General features: G+C 43.9%; 2 protein-coding genes across 2 annotated transcripts in view; one reads left to right on the forward strand and one right to left on the reverse strand.

The window, feature by feature from the left end:
• LOC129823225 (extracellular sulfatase Sulf-1-like) overlaps positions 1 to 9716 on the forward strand; it is a 113907-nt gene extending 104191 nt beyond the window's left edge. The window contains exons 18-19 of the mRNA XM_055882108.1: positions 4912 to 4945; positions 9167 to 9716. Of these exons, the coding sequence (XP_055738083.1) occupies positions 4912 to 4945; positions 9167 to 9200 (68 nt within the window). The 3' untranslated portion in view covers positions 9201 to 9716. The remainder of the gene's footprint in view (positions 1 to 4911; positions 4946 to 9166) is intronic.
• A 349-nt stretch (positions 9717 to 10065) lies between these two features.
• Positions 10066 to 25413, reverse strand: part of LOC129823348 (uncharacterized) — a 17307-nt gene continuing 1959 nt past the window's right edge. Inside the window, exons 2-4 of the mRNA XM_055882273.1 lie at positions 15302 to 15925; positions 14835 to 14941; positions 10066 to 10138 (exon numbers count right to left, since the gene is read on the reverse strand). Of these exons, the coding sequence (XP_055738248.1) occupies positions 10066 to 10138; positions 14835 to 14941; positions 15302 to 15925 (804 nt within the window). The remainder of the gene's footprint in view (positions 10139 to 14834; positions 14942 to 15301; positions 15926 to 25413) is intronic.

Here is a 25413-nt window from a genome sequence, read left to right on the forward strand (position 1 = left end):
CTACTACAGTGATACTACAGTACTACTATTAGTACTACTACAGTGATACTACAGTACTACTATTAGTACTACTACAGTGATACTACAGTACTACTATTAGTACCACTACAGTGATACTACAGTATGTATATTAGTACTACAGTGATACTACAGTACTATTATTAATACTACCGTGATACTACAGTACGTCTATTGGTACTACGACAGTGATACTACAGTACGTCTATTAGTACTACTACAGTTATACTACAGTACGTCTATTACTACTACTACAGTGATACTACAGTACTACTATTAATACTGCTAGAGTCAAAATACAGTAGTACTACAGTGATACTACAGTACTACTACAGCGCTACTACAGTACTACTTTTAGTAGTATTACAGTTCTACTACAGTACCACTATTAGTACTACTACCGTGCTACTACAGTACTATTATTAGTACTATTATGGTGATAATACAGTGATACTATTATTACTACTACAGTACTACCATTAGTACTACTGCATTGATACTACAGTACTCCTATTAGTACTACTACAGTGATACTACAGTATGTCCATTAGTACTACTGCAGTGATTCTACAGTAATACTACAGTGCGTCTATTAGTACTACTACAGTGCTACTACAGTACTACTATTAGTAGTACTACAGTGATACTACAGTACTACTATTAGTACTACTAAAGTGATACTACAGTACTACTATTAATACTACAGTGATACTACAGTACGTCTATTAGTACTACTACAGTGCTACTACAGTACTACTATTAGTACTACTACAGTGATACTACATTACTATTAGTACTACTACAGTGATACTAAAGTATTACTATTAGTACTACTACAGTGATACTACAGTACTACCATTAGTACTACTACAGGGATACTACAGTACTACTATTAATACTACAGTGATACTATAATACTACTATCAGTACCACTACAGTGATACTACAGTACATCTATTAGTACTACGACAGTGATACTACAGTACGTCTATTAGTACTACTACAGTGATACTACAGTACGTCTATTAGTACTACTACAGTGATACTACAGTACTACTATTAGTACTACTACAGTGATACTACAGTACTACTATTAATACTACAGTGATACTACAGTACTATTGGTACTACTACAGTGATACTACAGTACTACTATTAGTACTACTACAGTGATACTACAGTTCGTCCATTAGTACTACAACAGGGATACTACAGTACTACTATTAATACTACAGTGATACTATAGCACTACTATTAGTACTACTACAGTGATACTACAGTACGTCTATTAGTACTACTACAGTGATACTACAGTACTACTATTAGTACTACTACAGTGATGCTACAGTACTACTATTAGTACTACTACAGTGATACTACAGTACTACTATTAGTACCACTACAGTGATACTACAGTACGTATATTAGTACTACAGTGATACTACAGTACTACTATTAATACTACCGTGATACTACAGTACGTCTATTGGTACTACGACAGTGATACTACAGTACGTCTATTAGTACTACTACAGTGATACTACAGTACGCCTATTACTACTACTACAGTGATACTACAGTACTACTATTATTACTATTACAGTGATACTACAGTACGTCTATTAGTACTACTACAGTGATACTACAGTACGTCTATTAGTACTACTACAGTGATACTACAGTACGTCTATTAGTACTACTACAGTGATACTACAGTACGTCTATTAGTACTACTACAGTGATACTACAGTACTACTATTAGTACTACTACAGTGATACTACAGTACTACTATTAGTACTATAGTGATACTACAGTACGTCTATTAGTACTACTACAGTGATACTACAGTACATCTATTAGTACTACTACAGTGATACTACAGTACTACTATTAGTACTACTAAAGTGATACTACAGTACTACTATTAATACTACAGTGATACTACAGTACGTCTATTAGTACTACTACAGTAATACTACAGTACTACTATTAGTACTACTACAGTGATACTACAGTACTACTATTAATACTACTACAGTGATACTACAGTACTACTATTAGTACTACTACAATGATACTACAGTACGTCTATTAGTACTACTACAGTGATACTACAGTATGTCTATTAGTACTACTACTACTACAGTACTATTAGTACTACTTCTAGTACTACTACTCCATTATTTGCATGTTTTAATGGCTCCTATAAAAATGGTGGACATTAAGGTACTCAACCAGGTCTGACTTCATTAGTACTAATACAGGACCCAGGTGGTAAAAAGATCCAGTCCATTTAAAAGAAAAAATGGAGGCCTCTTACACTTCAATGTTGTGATGTGAAAATCCTGGTCGAAATGCATAGCACATAGAATAACAAAGGTTTTACCAGATATTGTTCATCCAGATTAGACAGGTTTTTACATGGACGATATATATTGTAGATAATATACTTGAAACAATTGAACATTATGAAACATCAAAGATACCTGGCCTGGTCATAGCAGATTTTGAAAATGTGTTTGATAAAGTACAACTAGATATTATGTATAAATGCCTGGATGACTTTAATTTTGGTGAATCTCTGAAGAGATTGAATCATTGAAATGCTAGCTATTAAAATGAGATCCAACAAGAACATCAAGTGTGTAGAAAACCAGGGGACTGGTGTCATTGACAAAGGTGTCAATGTACGCTGATGACTCTAGTTTTTTCTTAAGTCCGCAATCTGGACCCCTGCACAGTGTCATTGAAGATATTGATAATTTTTATAGCCTCTGGAATAAAACCTCATTTAGACAAGTGTACCATATTGCGTATTGGGTCGATAAAAGACACTGTGTTTTTACACTATCTTGTAGTTTACCAATAAAATGGGTGGATGGTGAAGTCGACATACTTGGCATTCACATCTCAAAAAATATAAATTGATTTACCACAATCCATTTCAATAGAACGTTAGCAGAAATAGAGATGATTCTGCAACCACGGAGAGGTAAATACTTGTCTATTTATGGAAAAATCACATTGATTAACTCTTTTTTAGGACTATCACAGTTTAACTGACTTACTAATGTCGCTGCCTACTCCAGACGACTCGTTTTTGGAAATCATATGAGCAAAGACTATTTAATTTTATTTGGAATGCTAAGCTAGACAAAATAAAACGTGCCTATTTATATAATGAATATGAGTTTGTGGGGGGCTAAAATGAATCAATATTAAATCTTTAAACCTCTCAATAAAAGCTCGTACATCAATTTATACTTAATAATCTTACTGGAGAACCATTTAGGGTTGAATAAAGTCTCGTCCTTTGTTCAAAAATTGCCTTTATACAGATTACAACTTCTCATTTCCGACTAATTGAAAATGAAATGTTGTTTAAAGTATGGCCCTTTCATAAACAAGTCGTACGGAGCTGGTTACAATTTCAGTTTTATCCTCCAGAAAAGAGAGAACAAATATTGCAATAAAGGTTATGGTTAAACTCAAATATACTGATTAATAAAAAATATATAAATAAATGTAAACGCTATTATATTTATGATATTATAAATAGAAACGGTTTAGTTATGTCACATATGCATCTATCGAAAATATATGGGAAGTGAAAGATATTACTTGGTTTGTTTTAATCATGACACGCACAGGGAACTCTTCTGCAGTCTAACCAGTCAGAGTGGTATGTAACAAGCATAAATATACCTTTGAATTGGTTAGAGATGTAATGAGAACCTAATATTGTGTCCATCAATTCAACTCCTTCTGCTGTGGAAGTGGTTTAGGGTCGAAAGGCACCCTATTGCCTTTGTAGTACACTACTTTTGACCAGGACCTACAGAGCTCTGGTCAAAAATAGTGCACTATATAAGTAATAGGGTTCCATTTGTGAGGTTGCCAGCGTGATGGTGATGTATCTCTAAGTGCTGTCAACAAGCCTATTGGGCCTGTCACTTTCCACCAGTCTGATTATCCTCACTGTTCTGAAGAGTTCTGGGAACAAGCCTATTGGGCCTGTCACTTTCCACCAGTCTGGTTAGCCTCGCTGTTCTGAAGAGTTCTGGGAACAAGCCTATTGGGCCTGTCACTTTCCACCAGTCTGGTTAGCCTCGCTGTTCTGAAGAGTTCTGGCAATAAGCCTATTGGGCCTGTCACTTTCCACCAGTCTGGTTAGCCTCGCTGTTCTGAAGAGTTCTGGGAACAAGCCTATTGGGCCTGTCACTTTCCACCAGTCTGGTTAGCCTCGCTGTTCTGAAGAGTTCTGGCAATAAGCCTATTGGGCCTGTCACTTTCCACCAGTCTGGTTAGCCTCGCTGTTCTGAAGAGTTCTGGCAACAAGCCTATTGGGCCTGTCACTTTCCACCAGTCTGGCTACCCTCACTGCTCTGACGAACGCCTCTAATTTTTCCTCACCACGACGGCTGTTTACAGATGAGCGATGACGTAGCACTAGCGCCAGGTAATAACGTTGCCACGGTGATGTGAGACCAAGTTGTCATACCACTGCCTGATGATTTGGAAACACGACCAACATCATGTGTTGTCGACATCATCGTCACCTGACGGACTGAATAACTGTTATACACCATACACCCACACCATCCCACTAGCTACACCCTTCCCAATCTCACCATCTATCTATCCTTCCAACCCAATCAAATATTCCTCCATCCTCTCCACCCGACCCCCGTACTGCTCCTCCTCTCCTCCTTCGTCTCTCCATCCATACTCTAACAGAACCATCAGTTCTCCTCTAGGGTCTAGAGATGCTGGGTTGTCCTGTTCATGAAGAGACATCTACAATGTGAATGATTTGTTATTTTTCTTATCCCCCCTCTCTCCCCCACATCTCTTCATTTAACATTGGAACTGCTCTTATTTTCCTTTATCAGGAGGTAAAGATGGAGACAGTTACGAAGCACACAGGTATCCACCCTTCTTTTACGATCTTTCTGCATGTGTCCCAAATTTAACACTATTACCAATATAGTGCACTTTTGACCAGAGCCCTTAGGTTCCCTTAGGGTTCTGGTCTAAAGTGCACTACATAGGAAAAAGTGTGCCACTTGGGAAACAGACTCTCTCTCTCTGAAAGAGGCTTCTCCTCCTAATAACTGCAAGGGCCGACTCATTGACTAATTCCCACTAATAATCCACGAGGTGTTCGAAGCTGCTTGGTTTTTGACTGCATGCCTGGGAAACGATGCTAACTAATAATCGATTTAGTCGATTCTATTTTATTTATTTTTTTCTTCTTAATTGAAAGTAGCTTGTCATCACGAAGTCTGAGGGGGTATCGTCATTGCATCTTTACATTTTGTTCATTTTATAAAAGAAGATGCTCTTATCAAGAGGGACTTCCAGTCAGAACAAAACTGTCTTTATCCTCTGGTTGAGGCACAGGTCTGTCTTCAGCCCCTCTCTGCACTCCTTCATGCATCACTGATATCCTTTAGAACATCTGTCAGACTGTGTGCACGTGTGCGTGTGCGTGTGCGTGTGCGTGCGTGCGTGCGTGCGTGCGTGCGTGCGTGTGTGTGTGTGTGTGCCCTAATCCTATGGAGCTGAGCTGGCTGCCATAGTGGAGGCTACAGGCTGGATACTGTTGTTGGGCTGGATACTAATGTTGGGCTGGATACTAATGTTGGGCTGGATACTAATGTTGGGCTGGATACTAATGTTGGGCCGGATACTAATGTTCGGCTGGATACTAATGTTGGGCCGGATACTAATGTTGGGCTGGATACTAATGTTGGGCCGGATACTAATGTTGGGCCGGATACTAATGTTGGGTTGGATACTAATGTTGGGCCGGATACTAATGTTGGGCCGGATACTAATGTTGGGTTGGATACTAATGTTGGGCTGGATACTAATGTTGGGTTGGATACTAATGTTGGGCCGGATACTAATGTTGGGCTGGATACTAATGTTGGGCCGGATACTAATGTTGGGCTGGAAACTAATGTTGGGCTGGATACTGTTGTTGGGCCGGATACTAATGTTGGGTTGGATACTAATGTTGGGCTGGATACTAATGTTGGGCCGGATACTAATGTTGGGCCGGATACTAATGTTGGGCCGGATACTAATGTTGGGCCGGATACTAATGTTGGGCCGGATACTAATGTTGGGCCGGATACTAATGTTGGGCCGGATACTAATGTTGGGTTGGATACTAATGTTGGGCTGGATACTAATGTTGGGCTGGATACTAATGTTGGGCCGGATACTAATGTTGGGTTGGATACTAATGTTGGGCTGGATACTAATGTTGGGCTGGATACTAATGTTGGGCCGGATACTAATGTTGGGCCGGATACTAATGTTGGGCCGGATACTAATGTTGGGCCGGATACTAATGTTGGGTTGGATACTAATGTTGGGCCGGATACTAATGTTGGGCCGGATACTAATGTTGGGCCTGATACTGATGTTGGGCCGGATACTAATGTTGGGCCGGATACTAATGTTGGGCCGGATACTAATGTTGGGCTGGATACTAATGTTGGGCCGGATACTAATGTTGGGCCGGATACTAATGTTGGGCCGGATACTAATGTTGGGCCGGATACTAATGTTGGGCCGGATACTAATGTTGGGCCGGATACTAATGTTGGGCCGGATACTAATGTTGGGCCGGATACTAATGTTGGGCCGGATACTAATGTTGGGCCGGATACTAATGTTGGGCCGGATACTAATGTTGGGCCGGATACTAATGTTGGGCCGGATACTAATGTTGGGCCGGATACTAATGTTGGGCCGGATACTAATGTTGGGCCGGATACTAATGTTGGGCTGGATACTAATGTTGGGCTGGATACTAATGTTGGGCTGGATACTAATGTTGGGTTGGATACTAATGTTGGGCTGGATACTAATGTTGGGCCGGATACTAATGTTGGGCCGGATACTAATGTTGGGCCGGATACTAATGTTGGGCCGGATACTAATGTTGGGCTGGATACTAATGTTGGGCTGGATACTAATGTTGGGCTGGATACTAATGTTGGGCTGGATACTAATGTTGGGTTGGATACTAATGTTGGGCCGGATACTAATGTTGGGCCGGATACTAATGTTGGGCCGGATACTAATGTTGGGCCGGATACTAATGTTGGGCCGGATACTAATGTTGGGCCGGATACTAATGTTGGGCCGGATACTAATGTTGGGCCGGATACTAATGTTGGGCCGGATACTAATGTTGGGCCGGATACTAATGTTGGGCCGGATACTAATGTTGGGCCGGATACTGTTGTTGGGCCGGATACTAATGTTGGGCCGGATACTAATGTTGGGCCGGATACTAATGTTGGGCCGGATACTAATGTTGGGCCTGGATACTAATGTTGGGCCTGGATACTAATGTTGGGCTGGATACTAATGTTGGGCTGGATACTAATGTTGGGCCGGATACTAATGTTGGGCCGGATACTAATGTTGGGCCGGATACTAATGTTGGGCCGGATACTAATGTTGGGCCGGATACTAATGTTGGGCTGGATACTAATGTTGGGCTGGATACTAATGTTGGGCCGGATACTAATGTTGGGCCGGATACTAATGTTGGGCCGGATACTAATGTTGGGCTGGATACTAATGTTGGGCTGGATACTAATGTTGGGCTGGATACTAATGTTGGGCTGGATACTGTTGTTGGGCCGGATACTAATGTTGGGTTGGATACTAATGTTGGGCTGGATACTAATGTTGGGCTGGATACTAATGTTGGGCTGGATACTAATGTTGGGCTGGATACTAATGTTGGGCTGGATACTAATGTTGGGCTGGATACTAATGTTGGGCTGGATACTAATGTTGGGTTGGATACTAATGTTGGGCCGGATACTAATGTTGGGCCGGATACTAATGTTGGGCCGGATACTAATGTTGGGCCGGATACTAATGTTGGGTTGGATACTAATGTTGGGCCGGATACTAATGTTGGGCCGGATACTAATGTTGGGTTGGATACTAATGTTGGGCCGGATACTAATGTTGGGCCGGATACTAATGTTGGGCCTGATACTGTTGTGGGGCTGGATACTAATGTTGGGCTGGATACTAATGTTGGGTTGGATACTAATGTTGGGCCGGATACTAATGTTGGGCCGGATACTAATGTTGGGCCGGATACTAATGTTGGGCCGGATACTAATGTTGGGCCGGATACTAATGTTGGGCCGGATACTAATGTTGGGCCGGATACTAATGTTGGGCCGGATACTAATGTTGGGCCGGATACTAATGTTGGGCCGGATACTAATGTTGGGCCGGATACTAATGTTGGGCCGGATACTAATGTTGGGCCGGATACTAATGTTGGGCCGGATACTAATGTTGGGCCGGATACTAATGTTGGGCCGGATACTAATGTTGGGCCGGATACTAATGTTGGGCCGGATACTAATGTTGGGCCGGATACTGTTGTTGGGTTGGATACTAATGTTGGGCCGGATACTAATGTTGGGCTGGATACTAATGTTGGGCTGGATACTGTTGTTGGGCTGGATACTAATGTTGGGCTGGATATTAATGTTGGGCTGGATATTAATGTTGGGCCGGATACTAATGTTGGGCCGGATACTAATGTTGGGCTGGATACTGTTGTTGGGCTGGATACTAATGTTGGGCTGGATATTAATGTTGGGCTGGATATTAATGTTGGGCCGGATACTAATGTTGGGCCGGATACTAATGTTGGGCTGGATACTGTTGTTGGGCTGGATACTAATGTTGGGCCAGATACTAATGTTGGGCTGGATACTAATGTTGGGCTGGATACTAATGTTGGGCTGGATACTAATGTTGGGCTGGATACTAATGTTGGGCTGGATACTAATGTTGGGCTGGATACTGTTGTTGGGCTGGATACTAATGTTGGGCTGGATACTAATGTTGGGCCGGATACTAATGTTGGGCCGGATACTAATGTTGGGCCGGATACTAATGTTGGGCTGGATACTGTTGTTGGGCTGGATACTGATGTTGGGCTGGATACTAATGTTGGGCTGGATACTGATGTTGGGCTGGATACTAATGTTGAGCTAGGCATGACTGCAACACAATCATACAACCACAAACTACCACACACCCATACCTCCAGACCCTGACCCTTTCCTCCTCCTCTCCCCTCCACAGCACTCAGCCAGTCTGGGACGGACGAGCGGGTTAAGCTGCCCAACCTGACGGAGGAGGAGGTGGACTGACTACAGCACAGACAGGACGACTGGCACATCTTCCAGAAGAATGTTGATAATGTTTCTGCTACACTTTTTACACCAACTGGAGAAAAACGACGACGACCCCATAAGCTTGACTTTAAGGATGACCCCGGGGCGTCTGAGCAGGGGGACAGGGCCGCAGGGCTGGAGGAGGGCAGCGGAGGAAAAGGAGAGGAGACCCCCAGCCAGGACATCTGGCCTGGTCACCCTGAACTGGGCCACCGCGGGACTCCCAGAGACCCCCCCCACCACCTCCTCAGTACCACCCACACACCCCGCGACTCAAAGGTTAGAGGTCAACTACAATCTATGAATGACATCCCGGATGAGACTAACCCATTAGGCATACCTCAGGTGGTGTCTGCGATGACACTATCATCTCTGTGACGTCATCGTCAGCAGATCAGAGGAGGAGGGGCCTGAGGGGGGAGGTGGTTGCCCGTGAGTGGCCCATCAGCTGGAGGAGGGGCTAGACAGCAGGGGGGGGCTAGACAGCGAGGGGGGGGGGGGGGGGGCTGGTCTTCAGTGGGAACAGGAACAACGGGCTGACGGAGAAGGAGGTGTGACACGATGACCTGGAGAGGGGGACGGAGCTGGGAGGAAGAGACCGAAGGCTTCCTCCCCCTCTCCCAACAGACACAGACAATGAAGTCCACAATACAAGCCTCCACCACTACCACCAGCATCACTGGGAGCCTGCCTCAGACTGGCACCCCCCAGGGGACTGGGTTGGTAGTGGGTCAGCACCTCCAGACCCAACAGAAACAGATAGTGCAGGTAGACTCCCTGGCCCACGAGAGTAGTGGGTCCATCCCCTCAGCCCTCCTCCAACCACACCCAGTGAGACACATACAGACATAAAAAAGGTGCTGGCCCGCCATTGGGCAGCCTGGTGGTCACCATAGAGACACAGAGAGACACAGAAACTGGGGGAGATGGAGAGCCAAGATGGCTGACGATGATTTCAGCACTAGTCAGTCTGATTTAGAGCTGTATTATAAATGAGTATTAAAGTTATTATTTCTTTTTGATTTTTCACAGGTGCTTCCAATTATTATTGGAAAAACTACAGTGTTCTGCTTTTTCAAAATATATATTTAGTAAAAAAAAAAATGTAAAGCCTTGACACAGCAGAAATTATTGAAATGTGGGGAATTCAACTTTTAATTGTTTTTAATTAAGGTCCAAGTGGATAACACAGTTGACCTTTTTTAATATATATATATATTTTAAAGGTTATAAGAATGGTGAAACCATTTCCTGGTCTGAAGGTTATGGTTGTCTTTTGGCGTTAGCTAACACCTTGTTGTGCTACAATGGAGTTGGCTAATGCTAACACCTTGGTGTGCTACAATGGAGTTGGCTAATGCTAACACCTTGTTGTGCTACAATGGAGTTGGCTAATGCTAACACCTTGTTGTGCTACAATGGAGTTGGCTAATGCTAACACCTTGTTGTGCTACAATGGAGTTGGCTAATGCTAACACCTTGGTGTGCTACAATGGAGTTGGCTAATGCTAACACCTTGGTGTCCTACAATGGAGTTGGCTAATGCTAACACCTTGGTGTGCTACAATGGAGTTGGCTAATGCTAACGCCTTGGTGTGCTACAATGGAGTTGGCTAATGCTAACACCTTGGTGTGCTACAATGGAGTTGGCTAATGCTAACAGACTCAGGCCTGGACGCGATTTGATCTGCGTAAGATCCGTGTTAAAAGCGTGCTTGACATTTAAAGGCATTTTCTGATTGAACTGACATTTGTAGTGTTTACTGTGAATGCGGAAGCATTAACGTTTTAAAAAGACGCATTGTTGACAAAGCTCCGATCGGATTGAATCCGGCCTCAGTCATCTCTAGACCGATCATCACTCAGATGATGCCAATAGTTAGACCATAAATGCACTTTAAACATTCAGCTTTTCCCTTGAACTGACCGTTGTCTTTAGTTTAAATGTTTGTGGTTTGGAAAAAGGTAGTCACTGGTCGTGTCCGAACTCTGACTTGCCTACTACTTCAACTAAATATTGTGTACTAAACGTACTACGTGCTATTTAGAACGCATTGTTTAGTAAGAATGTACGCAGTAAGCAACACATATCAACGTATTACTCATCCATACTGAGAAGGTGTCATCGACTGCGCAAATCACACTCGTTCCCCGCCATTGGTACATGTTGTAGAGCGCAGCCCCTATTCTGATTATCAGCTGTTGTCAAACACGTGGGAAAAAGAAGAGGATTCTCTTCCTCAATAGTGTGCAGCGAATTCTATTTCATCAAAAGCCAAATGAGTATGAGATCTGGGCATTTAAAGTATACTCGATTTTCAAAACGTCACATACTATAAAAAAAAAAAAAAATTAAGGCATATTTAAGAAACCTACTATTTACCATTTTAAATTTGAGGTATTCGGACACGGTCAGTGTAACTCCAATTGTGTCATGATGCTTAATACTGATCATTGGTATTTCATTTTGAACACAGTGAATTCAGTTTAAAATGTTAGTTTGGATTTTATGGATAATTGCTACTGCAAGTGAAACACTGAATGTGACCATTTTATAGTTTCAAAAAAAATAAAATGACAAAATGAACTGTGCTACGATAATTTAATGATTTGCTAAATATAATTATTTAACTTTGTTTTACTGTGTTTTTATGTGACTCTTATAGCTACATTAACTTGCCCTATTTAACATTTTGGTCTACACCCAGCCTCTACACGCAAATTAAAACTTCAGATATTAAGCACAAATTATTAAAGGTGCAACATGCAGAAATCGCTTCGCCATTTCCTGGTTGCTAGAAATCCAATAGTTTGCCTACTTTCAGTTTTGTGACAAAACAGTGTAGAGAATCATTGTACCATCTAAACCACTGTGAAATATATTTTCCGTAACCAAAAATATTGTATTTTCAGCTGTTTTGAAGTTGGTGTAAAAAAACAAAAAAGGAAAGTAAAAGACTCAAAAATGAAACGTAAGAACGGGAAGCATAGAAATAGAGCACATAGAACAGATCTACTACTTCTTACACTTGCTTTCAAATGAGGACTGCTCCAGTTGTGTAACTCACATTTCTATGTGAATTTGTTTGGATTGCCGGGAAAAAAAATGACAGATTGCAGCTTTAACTACCGCACACAAAACGATTTATAAGAATTGGTAGGAAATTCTTAGGAATAGAAGTAGTCATTGAGTAAATTATAAAATGTTCAAACCTTGTGCAACCGTTTTTTTTTTGTCTGAACGCCCAGCAGCCTCTACTATTACTGCATTGTCGGAACTAGAAGCACAAGCATTTCGCTACACTCGCATTAACATCTGCTAACCATGTGTATGTGACAAATAAAATTTGATTTGATTTGATTACTAGCTCTCATCACATAGACCAGTCTTCCCTAGTGACACTAGGATTCAATGAAAATGCACATTATCCTCCCCAAGTTCCATTTCACAAGGACACAACTGCCACAATGTCAAAACCTAATATGCGTCCTTAATGGCACCCTATTCCATTTATAGTGCACTACGTTTGACCGACGCCATATGGGCGTAGTGTACTAAACTACATAGATGTGCTATTAGAGACCCTGACCTTTTTCCTCCGATTGCACCTTGAATAACATATGGCATTACTATAAGGTGATCTATACGTCATTAATAATACTGTCTTTTACACTGTGTGTAAAAAAAAAAAAAAACTATAAGAAACACCTTTTGCCCTAAGAACAGCCTCAATTCGTCGGGTCATGGACTCTACAAGGTGTTGAAAGTGTTCCACAGGGATGCTGGTCCATGTTGACTCCAATGCTTCCCACAGTTGTGTCAAGTTGGCTGGATGTCAATCAATCAATGAATGAAATGTATTTATAAAGCAGATGTCACAAAGTACTTAAACAGAAACCCAGCCTAAAACCCCAAACAGCAAGCAATGCAGATGTAGAAGCACGGTGGCTAGGAAAAACTCCCTAGAAAGGCCAGAACCTAGGAAGAAACCTAGAGAGGAACTAGGTTCTGAGGGGTGGCCAGTTCTCTTCTGGCTGTGCCGGGTAGAGATTATAACAGAACATGGCCATTACCGCCAGATCATTCTTCAAGATGTTCAAACGTCCGTAGATGACCAACAGGGTCAGATAATAATAATCACAGTGGTTGTAGAGGGTGCAACAGGTCAGCACCTCAGCTGTAAATGTCAATTGGCTTCACCTGGTCAGTCTATGTAATAGAAAGAGCAGATGTCCCTAATGCTTTGTACTCGGTGTATACTGTATATGGTATGAGCAAGTATCCATAGGATTTAACCCATCCCAATCCTATTACAAATCCCTGGGTATGTTTGGCATGTCATCGTCACTCATGCTTACAATTATGTTGTTTTTTTGAAGTTCGTTTTTTTTTACAATATGTGTACAAGTGTTGCAACAATTCATATTTCAGGAAAGCCCCCCCCCCCAAAAAAATAAAAGCTGTTAAGAAATAAACGTGTCAAATATTTTATTTTGAGACATTTCATCTTATTTAACAAACATAATTTCTTCATACAATCATAAATCCATCCACCGTACTGACACACCTACCTAGGGTTGCAAACGTTCTGGAGCTTTCACAAAATTCCCAGGGTTACCAGATATCCCGGTTGGAATATTACCAGAAGCAGGAAGGAATGAGCAGGAAATCCAGTTACCGCCCAACCAGGATTTCTGAAAAACCTGGGAATTTTGGGGGAAGTTTACCGGGATTTTAAACCCTGAACACACCTAACACATTATGGAATCGCTCAAACGGTAGTCTGGGGCCGTGCATTATCATGCTTTAACATAAGGTGATGGATGAATGGCACGACAATGGGCCTCGGGATCTCGACACGGTATCTCTGTTCATTCAAATTGCCATCAATAAAATGCAATTGTGTTCATTGTCCGTAGTTTACGCCTGCCCTTACCATAACTCCACCGCCACCATGGGGCAGTCTGTTCACAACGTTGACGTCGGCTAACCACTCGCCCAGACGACGCCATTCACATGGTCTGTGGTTTTGAAGCCGGTTGGACATACTGCCAAATTCTCTAAAAATAACTTATGGTATAGAAATTAACATTAAATTATCTGGCAACAGCTCTGGTTGACATTCCTGCAGTCAACATGTCAATTACACGCTCCCTCAAAACTTGAGACATCTGTGGCCTTGTGTTCAGTGACAAAACTGCACATTTTAAAGTGGCCTTTTATTGTCCCCCCAGTACAAGGTGCACCTGTGTAATGATCATACTGTTTAATCAGCTTCTTGATATGCCACACCTGTCAGGTGGATGGATTATCTTGACGAAGGAGAAATGCTGACTAACAGGGACGTAAACACATTTGAGAGAAAGAAGCTTTTTGTGCGTATGGAACATTTATTTCAGCTCAGGAAACATGCTACCAACACTTTACATGTGACGTTTATATTTCTGTTCAGTGTATATTCTACATTCCACCACACATATAAATCATATCACATAATGACAATAGTAGCTTAAGCATGTCCTAATAGCCTTCTATTACGACAACTGAAAACACAGGACTGTATTCCAAATGGTACCCTATTCGCATCGGGCTCTGGTCCATAGGGCTCTGGTCCATAGGGCTCTGGTCCATAGGGTTCCGGTCCATAGGGTTCCGGTCCATAGGGTTCCGGTCCATAGGGTTCTGGTCCATAGGGCTCTGGTTCATAGGGTTCTGGTCCATAGGGTTCTGGTCCATAGGGCTCTGGTCCATAGGGTTCCGGTCCATAGGGTTCTGGTCCATAGGGTTCCGGTCCATAGGGTTCTGGTCCATAGGGTTCCGGTCCATAGGGTTCTGGTCCATAGGGTTCTGGTTCATAGGGTTCCGGTCCATAGGGTTCTGGTCCATAGGGTTCTGGTCCATAGGGTTCTGGTCCATAGGGCTCTGGTCCATAGGGTTCTGGTTCATAGGGCTCTGGTTCATAGGGTTCTGGTCCATAGGGCTCTGGTTCATAGGGTTCTGGTCCATAGGGCTCTGGTTCATAGGGTTCTGGTCCTGGTCCACAGGGTTCTGGTCAACAGGGTTCTGGTCAACAGGGTTCTGGTCAACAGGGTTCTGGTCCACAGGGCTCTGGTTCATAGGGTTCTGGTCCATAGGGCTCTGGTCCATAGGGTTCTGGTCAACAGGGTTCTGGTCCACAGGGTTCTGGTCAACAGGGTTCTGGTCGACAGGGTTCTGGTCAACAGGGTTCTGGTCCATAGGTCTCTGGTCCATAGGTCTCTGGTCCATAGGGTTCTGGTCCACAGGGTTCTGGTCCTGGTCCACAGGGTTCTGGTCCATAGGGTTCTGGTCCACAGGGTTCTGGTCCTTGTCCACAGGGTTCTGGTCCATAGCGTCCTGGTCCATAGGGTTCTGGTCCATAGGGTTCTGGTCCACAGGGTTCTGGTCCACCGGGTTCTGGTCCTGGTCCAAAGGGTTCTGGTCCTGGTCCACAGGGTTCTGGTCCACAGGGTTCTGGTCCTGGTCCACAGGGTTCTGGTCCATAGCGTCCTGGTCCATAGCGTCCTGGTCCACAGGGTCCTGGTCCACAGGGTTCTGGTCCACAGGGTTCTGGTCCATATGGTTCTGGTCCGTAGGTCTCTGGTCCACAGGGTTCTGGTCCATAGGGTTCTGGACCAAAGTAGTGCACTATATAGGAAATAGGGTGCCATTTGGGACAGAAGGCCAACCTCCTCAAACTTAGCATCAGTTTGGGGTCTTGGTCTGTCTCCTCCTGTAATATATACTCTCCTTATAAAGGGAATGGCCTGTCTCCTCCTGTAATATATACTCTCCTTATAAAGGGAATGGCCTGTCTCCTCCTGTAATATATACTCTCCTTATAAAGGGAATGGCCTGTCTCCTCCTGTAATATATACTCTCCTTATAAAGGGAATGGCCTGTCTCCTCCTGTAATATATACTCTCCTTATAAAGAGAATGGCCTGTCTCTTGTACTATCAGTGTGACTAGAGATCTGCTGGCCCCTAAAGATGGCCGCCATGGGCTTTAGTTGTCATCACTAAATGTTGCCAATCACAGCCCAGGAATGTGGCATCTTTGTGATATCTGGTGTTGCCATTGGATAAGCACTCTATATTGCAGCTGTCCACTATCCAGCAGAGACTAAAGTTCTGGCTGACCTTTATTTATATATATTATTTATATATATACACACACACACACACACACACATGCACGCACGCACGCACGCACGCACGCACACACACACACACACACACACACACACACTCCAACAAGAGTGACTATAAAACACAAATAGCTTCAGTATTGATTATTGATTAGATATGCAGACCGGTGAAGTCTATTGATTAAACAACATTCTCCACAGATTCTGTCTAGTCCTGCTGACACATAAAAAATCAATATCAATATCATCTAGGGTGCGTCCTCAATGGCACACTACTTCTAACTCGGCAAGTGAGTTAAGAACAAAGTCTTATTTTCATAATGACTACCTACCTCCGGCCAAACCCTAACCCGGACGACACGCAGCTTGGAATCGAACCAGGGTCTGTAGTGACACCTCTAACACTGAGATGCGGTGCCACTCGGGAGTCCCTAAACTAAGACCGGGAGAAAATGCACCACTGACCATAGATCAGCATTGACGGTTCACCCTACTTCTTGGCGCTTTCTCAATGAATCTCTGTGAGGAATCAAGTAAATACAATTAATATTCACTTTAAGAGGCAAGTTCTTACTCCTTGTGGGTTGCCTGGCTACGTGTGGTTTTCAATATGAAGGATGATACCACCCCCTAGTGGTATGACCTAAAAGCACATCTAACAGACCCCTTTCTGTGTTTGCAAACGTTGCGGCATGAGGGCAAGTTGGTGGCAGAACACAAGGGAGCTCTTATAGATCGGCAGCAACAACAGCAACAACAAAAGCCTCTAATTACATGTTGTTTGTTTGTGAATTTCACTCTACTTTTGGATACTAGTTGTATTTTTTAAGGCTTTATTTTTTTAAAGCTTAATATCATGTTTGCGTCAGCATTGTAAATCAACTGCATTATATACTTTTTTTTAAAAACACTTCAACCAGTAACATGGCTCTTTGGCTAGATTTTGCTTGTCAGTTACCTGACTAACTCATTAAACCTGCTTTGCAGTATACCCCTCAGTGATGCAGTAAGTACCATGACTGAGGATAAGGCTGCAGTAAGGACCATGACTGAGGATAAGGCTGCAATAAGGACCATGACTGAGGATAATGCTGTAATAAGGACCATGACTGAGGATAAGGCTGCAGTAAGGACCATGACTGAGGATAAGGCTGCAATGAGGACCATGACTGAGGATAAGGCTGTAATGAGGACCATGACTGAGGATAAGGCTTCTGTAACGATTGTCTATTTCGTCCTCCTCATCGGACGAGGAGAGGCGAGAAGGATCGGACCAATATGCAGCGAGGTATGAAGACATAACGATTTATTTAAAGAAAAAAACGAACACGAAGCACACTTGATAAATACAAAACAACAAAACGGCGTTAACAGACCTGAACTTGAGAACATAATACAATGAAAGAACGAACGAAACGAAACAGTACCGTGTGGTGCAACAAACACAGACACAGCAACAATCACCCACAAACGAACAGTGTGAACAGCCTACCTTAATACGGTACTCAGTCAGAGGAAACGTAAAACACCTGCCCCTGATTGAGAACCATATCAGGCTAATAACCAATGATCCTAACATAGAAGCACACAACATAGAATGCCCACCCCAACTCACGCCCTGACCAACTAAACAAAGACAAAATAAAGGAAATCAGGTCAGGAACGTGACAGCTGCAATAAGGACCATGACTGAGGATAAGGCTGCAGTAAGGACCATGACTGAGGATAAGGCTGTAATAAGGACCATGACTGAGGATAAGGCTGTAATAAGGACCATGACTGAGGATAAGGCTGCAATAAGGACCATGACTGAGGATAAGGCTGCAGTAAGGACCATGACTGAGGATAAGGCTGCAGTAAGGACCATGACTGAGGATAAGGCTGTAATAAGGACCATGACTGAGGATAAGGCTGTAATAAGGACCATGACTGAGGATAAGGCTGCAATAAGGACCATGACTGAGGATAAGGCTGTAATAAGGACCATGACTGAGGATAAGGCTGCAGTAAGGACCATGACTGAGGATAAGGCTGTAATAAGGACCATGACTGAGGATAAGGCTGTAATAAGGACCATGACTGAGGATAAGGCTGCAGTAAGGACCATGACTGAGGATAAGGCTGTAATAAGGACCATGACTGAGGATAAGGCCGTAACAAGGACCATGACTGAGGATAATGCGGCAGTTGGGTGCAGTTACTTTTCTTACCCAGAAGATGTCACTCTAACATCGTTTATTTCTTATTATTTATTAGTTTTATTTTAACTTTATTTAACTAGGCAAGTCAGTTAAGACCAAATTCTTATTTACAATGACGGCCTACTGGGGAACTGTGGGTTAGCTGCCTTGTTCAGGGACAGAACGACAGATTTTATACCTTGTCAGCTCAGGGATTCAATCTAGCAACCTTTCAGTTACTAGTCCAACGCTCTAACCACCTGTCGCCGTTTCTAAAGCGTAACAGTCTGGATTTTAATTATTCATTAGTCAGGGTTGTGTAGTTAGTTTTTTTAGTTTTATTTAACTAGGCAAGTCAGTTAAGAACAAATTATTATTTACAATGTCGACCTACCCTGGCAAAATACTAACCTGGACAACGCTGGGCCAATTGTACGCCTTCCTATGGGATTCCCAAGCACGGCCTGTTGTGATACAGCCTGGATTTGAACCAGGGTGTCTGTAGTGACACCTCTAGCACTGAGATGCAGTGCCTTAGACCGCTGCGCCCCTTGGGAGTCCAATTCTCTTTATAGTGCACTACTTTTGACCAGGGCCCATAAAGCTATGGTCAAATGTAGTGCACTACTTTTGACCAGGGCCCATAAAGCTATGGTCAAATGTAGTGCACTACATAGGAAACAGAACTCCTTGAGCTACAGGTTGAAAACATTGAAAATGAGATGAATGAGAAGCTTCAGTACTTCCACATGGAACCTGGTTTCAACTGTCCTTTTGTACTTATAGCCCATCGTTAACAATCGAGTCATTATACAAAAAGTACTCAGTACTGTTACAATATCCATCTAGAGGTCCACCTGAGTGGCGCAGAGGTCGTGGGTCACTGCCTCGCAGTGCTAGAGGTGTCACTACAGACCTGGGTTCGATCCCAGGCTGTATCAAAACCGGCCGTGATCGGGAGTCCCACAGGGCGGCGCACAATTGGCCCAGCTTCGTCTGGGTTAGGGGAGGGTTTGGCCAGGGGGGGGGCTTTACTTGGCTCTTTGCGATCTAGCTACTCCTTGTGGCGGGCCGGGCGCCTCCAGCCTGACCTCGGTGGTCAGTTGAACTGTGTTTCCTCTGACACATTGGTGCGGCTGGCTTCAGGGTTAAGCGGGGGGGAGAACGTATGACTCGACATTCGCATCCTGAGCTAGTTGGGGAGTTGCAGCGATGAGGCAAGATTGAAAAAGTGGGTAAAAAATGTAAAGTAATCCCCCGCCCCCAAAAGAAAATATATAATCCAGAAGGAGATATAGCTCATGACATCACAATGACAACCAGTAGAATGTGGAACACTTTGAGACCAGATTCTAGAACCACTACAGCAGGACAGTAGACTTGTTGATCAGACAGGGGCTGTGTCCTAAAGAGCAGCCTATTACGTGTGGGCCCGGGGTCAAAAGTAGTGAACTACATATAAAATAGGGTGCCATTTGGGAAGCAGACAGGCTGTCTGGTTTTGGTATGTAGGGGAGTGTGATGTAGGGCTCTGAGTGTTCACTATCATCCAGCATGTTTAGCCGTGAGTGATGGCATATACTGCAGTGTGTGTGTGTGTGTGTGTGTGTGTGTGTGTGTGTGTGTGTGTGTGTGTGTGTGTGTGTGTGTGTGTGTGTGTGTGTGTGTGTGTGTGTGTGTGTGTGTGTGTGTGTGTGTGTGCGTTTGTGTGTGAGAGCACATGCCTCTGCGTGTGTGTGTGTGTCCTGTCTGGTCGGGCGGCCTTGAGACCGCGGCAGCCTCCTGTCGGTCCGACCCTCACCCGACGCTTTTCCTGACAACCATCCCAACTTTATTGACATTACAGGAATCGCTAATGAAATGCTGTCTGGGGCTCATCACACACGCACACACGCACACACGCGCACACGCGCACACGCACACACGCACACACACACACACACACACACACACACACACACACACACACACACACACACACACACACACACCGGTGACTATAAAGGGAAATCACACATGCACACAAAGAATCAGCCCTTTTCCCGTACCAGTCCTCACTTTAACCTGTTAGATACGGGAACACAGACAGACAGACAGACAGACAGACAGACAGACAGACAGACAGACAGACAGACAGACAGACGTGTTTGTGTTTTCTGTAACTGAAAGTAAAGTGAAGGAGGCAACAGTCGTAGGACCCTATTCCCTATGAGCCCTGGTCTGAAGTGTGCCGTTTGGGAAGCAGATACTCTCCTACTGCTTCATCTGCAAATGGTTTTACAGGTTTTACAACCCTTTACTCAGGTTTTACAACCCTTTATTCAGGTTTTACAACCCTTTACTCAGATTTTACAACCCTTTACTCAGATTTTACAACCCTTTACTCAGATTTTACAACCCTTTACCCAGGATTTTACAACCCTTTACCCAGGATTTTACAACCCTTTACCCAGGATTTTACAACCCTCTACTCAGGATTAGGAGTTCTATTTAACTAGGACCCTAAAAGGTGTTTTACTGTTCGTTACTGTTACTGCTCCAGGTTAGGCTTTAGGGAACAACACCCTCTTCAATTACCTCTGGTTCTTTGTGCTCTGTTAGTGAGCAGAACTTTACGTTTGTGTTATTAGACATTCCGGTAACTTCTCAGGTCTTTATCCTGGACTACTCTCCTAATGACTTTCTACACGTATAGAGATGAGGTGGAATGAAAGGCTTTGCAAACCCCACTGAGAAAGACAGTCAATGCTTCCTAAATGGCACCCTATTCCCCATAGGGCTCTGGTCAAACGTAGTGCACTACATAGGGAATAGGGCTCTGGTCAAACGTAGTGCACTACATAGGGAATATTGTGCCATTTGGGATGTAGACCGTATAGTTAGCTAAATGACTGGTCCAGGAAAGAAGGTACAGAAGTTGATTGAGTTAGAAAGTGCAAGGAGCCAGGAACCCCCCCCCCCCGAAAAAAGAATAAAGACCTCCAATCTCCTTGTAAGACACCAAGTGGTGGTGGTGGTGGTGGTGGTGGGGGGGGGGGGGGGGGGGGGGGGGGGGGGGGGGGGGGGGGGCGCTGTGTGGAGCAATCACACATATACGGACCCCTCGCTGAGCTGAGCAATCTCGGCAGATTGGCCCCCAGGCTAGCGGTCCTCACCCCATACCAAGTGCCAGGTTGCCCAATCGGTGGACTTAGAGATCACCCTCCATGACAATAGCCAGCTGAATACCCTTTCTCTACGAATCACAGAGACATTAACTAATGTGTTGCCACGGTGAAAAAAGCCAGCGACCACCCAGTTCCGTGAAGTCATCTTTTACACGGGTAACACACAGCGATGAGGTCATCTTTAACACGGAGAACACACAGCGATGAGGTCATCTTTAACACGGGAAACACACAGCGGTGAGGTCATCTTTAACACGGGTAACACACAGCGATGAGGTCATCTTTAACACGGAGAACACACAGCGATGAGGTCATCTTTAACACGGGAAACACACAGCGATGAGGTCATCTTTAACACGGGAAACACACAGCGATGAGGTCATCTTTAACACGGGGAACACACAGCGATGAGGTCATCTTTAACACGGGGAACACACAGCGATGAGGTCATCTTTAACACGGGGAACACACAGCGATGAGGTCATCTTTAACACGGGGAACACACAGCGATGAGGTCATCTTTAACACGGGGAACACACAGCGATGAGGTCATCTTTAACACGGGGAACACACAGCGATGAGGTCATCTTTAACACGGGGAACACACAGCGATGAGCTCATCTTTAACACAGCAGTAGAATGTTTAATCCGAGCTGTTTAATAGGCAGCTGTTCTGGGGGAAGGGGAGGAAGAGCCAGGAGCAATGCAGTAGAATGTTTAATCAGAGCTGTTTAATAGGCAGCTGTTCTGGGGGAAGGGGAGGAAGAGCCAGGAGCAATGCAGTAGAATGTTTAATCAGAGCTGTTTAATAGGCAGCTGTTCTGGGGGAAGGGGAGGAAGAGCCAGGAGCAATGCAGTAGAATGTTGAATCAGAGCTGTTTAATAGGCAGCTGTTCTGGGGGAAGGGGAGGAAGAGCCAGGAGCAATGCAGTAGAATGTTTAATCAGAGCTGTTTAATAGGCAGCTGTTCTGGGGGAAGGGGAGGAAGAGCCAGGAGCAATGCAGTAGAATGTTGAATCAGAGCTGTTTAATAGGCAGCTGTTCTGGGGGAAGGGGAGGAAGAGCCAGGAGCAATGCAGTAGAATGTTTAATCAGAGCTGTTTAATAGGCAGCTGTTCTGGGGGAAGGGGAGGAAGAGCCAGGAGCAATGCAGTAGAATGTTTAATCAGAGCTGTTTAATAGGCAGCTGTTCTGGGGGAAGGGGAGGAAGAGCCAGGAGCAATGCAGTAGAATGTTTAATCCGAGCTGTTTAATAGGCAGCTGTTCTGGGGGAAGGGGAGGAAGAGCCAGGAGCAATGCAGTAGAATGTTTAATCAGAGCTGTTTAATAGGCAGCTGTTCTGGGGGAAGGGGAGGAAGAGCCAGGAGCAATGCAGTAGAATGTTTAATCCGAGCTGTTTAATAGGCAGCTGTTCTGGGGGAAGGGGAGGAAGAGCCAGGAGCAATGCAGTAGAATGTTTAATCAGAGCTGTTTAATAGGCAGCTGTTCTGGGGGAAGGGGAGGAAGAGCCAGGAGCAATGCAGTAGAATGTTTAATCCGAGCTGTTTAATAGGCAGCTGTTCTGGGGGAAGGGGAGGAAGAGCCAGGAGCAATGCAGTAGAATGTTGAATCCGAGCTGTTTAATAGGCAGCTGTTCTGGGGGAAGGGGAGGAAGAGCCAGGAGCAATGCAGTAGAATGTTTAATCAGAGCTGTTTAATAGGCAGCTGTTCTGGGGGAAGGGGAGGAAGAGCCAGGAGCAATGCAGTAGAATGTTTAATCAGAGCTGTTTAATAGGCAGCTGTTCTGGGGGAAGGGGAGGAAGAGCCAGGAGCAATGCAGTAGAATGTTTAATCAGAGCTGTTTAATAGGCAGCTGTTCTGGGGGAAGGGGGGGAAGAGCCAGGAGCAATGCAGTAGAATGTTTAATCCGAGCTGTTTAATAGGCAGCTGTTCTGGGGGAAGGGGAGGAAGAGCCAGGAGCAATGCAGTAGAATGTTTAATCCGAGCTGTTTAATAGGCAGCTGTTCTGGGGGAAGGGGAGGAAGAGCCAGGAGCAATGCAGTAGAATGTTTAATCCGAGCTGTTTAATAGGCAGCTGTTCTGGGGGAAGGGGAGGAAGAGCCAGGAGCAATGCAGTAGAATGTTTAATCAGAGCTGTTTAATAGGCAGCTGTTCTGGGGGAAGGGGAGGAAGAGCCAGGAGCAATGCAGTAGAATGTTTAATCCGAGCTGTTTAATAGGCAGCTGTTCTGGGGGAAGGGGAGGAAGAGCCAGGAGCAATGCAGTAGAATGTTGCTAGTGTATAAATGGTGGAGGCATCCTCTACCATGCAGTCCAGAGGCTCAAAGAGAGAGACACTAAGTTTACTGTAAACACAGCCGTGTCTCAAATCCTTCTCAATCATATGGAGATGGTCCAACACCTACAGGCTTTGTCTCTCAGCAGGAAAACACAGAGCCCATCACAATGTTAAAGGACTCTGCCAAACATTTCATATTCATGGGGGGACAATGACTTCCATATGAATGGTGTAATTGGCGAGGCTTAAAGTACCATGGTAGGTAGGCCAGGTTATTTCAATTGGAGCCCTCAGGCTAGGTGATCACCATTAGATAGATATGGCTGGCATTGGATCTAATCCATCTTCAGGGGGTAGGGAGGGGGGATGGGACGTGTGTGTGATGCATGCTGTGTGTGTGTGTGTGTGTGTGTGTGTGTGTGTGTGTGTGTGTGTGTGTGTGTGTGTGTGTGTGTGTGTGTGTGTGTGTGTGTGTGTGTGTGTGTGTGTGTCAGCTGCTCTGATTGCTGGGCTGTTTACAGATGGATGGCATATCTATCCAGTAGAAATGTTTAAGTGGAAATGAATGACTTTCTTTGTGACTTCTGTCCTGTAGATAGGAAACACATCACTGAGTTAGGTGAATAGATAGGAGATATAGGTTAGGAGATATAGGTTAAAAGATATAGATATGAGACAAAGATAGGAGATATACTGTAAGTTAGGCGATATAGGTTAGGAGATACAGGTTAGGCGATATAGGTTAGGAGATACAGGTTAGGCGGATAGATAGGAGAAATAAGTTAGGAGATATAGACAGTAAATATAGATGGGATATATAAGTTAGGAGAATATATAGGAGATAAAGATAGGCGATATAGGTTAGGAGATATAGTTGGAGATACAGGTTAGGAGATATATGTTAGGCGGATAGATAGGAGAAATAAGTTAGGAGATATAGATAGGAGATAAAGATAGGAGAGATATAGGTTAGGAGAATAGATTAGCTTAATTCCTTTTTACTCATTAACAAACTAGCAGACCACTAATACATTCCCTCTACCTTAACGTGAATGTGTTAACACGCAGTACTATTTCAGACCAGCTTGTATTACACAATAAAAATAACCTATTGGTGCATTCAAGTGTTATGAGTCATCAAATGTTCCAAGATGATTGTTACATTGTTACATTGTTACAGTGTTACATTGTTACAGTGTTACATGGTTACATGGTTACATGGTTACAGTGTTACATTGTTACAGTGTTACAGTGTTACAGTGTTACATTGTTACATTGTTACAGTGTTACATTGTTACAGTGTTACATTGTTACAGTGTTACATGGTTACATGGTTACATGGTTACATGGTTACATGGTTACA

Source organism: Salvelinus fontinalis, chromosome 25 (assembly GCF_029448725.1).
Source record: "Salvelinus fontinalis isolate EN_2023a chromosome 25, ASM2944872v1, whole genome shotgun sequence".
Classification (NCBI taxonomy): domain Eukaryota; kingdom Metazoa; phylum Chordata; class Actinopteri; order Salmoniformes; family Salmonidae; genus Salvelinus; species Salvelinus fontinalis.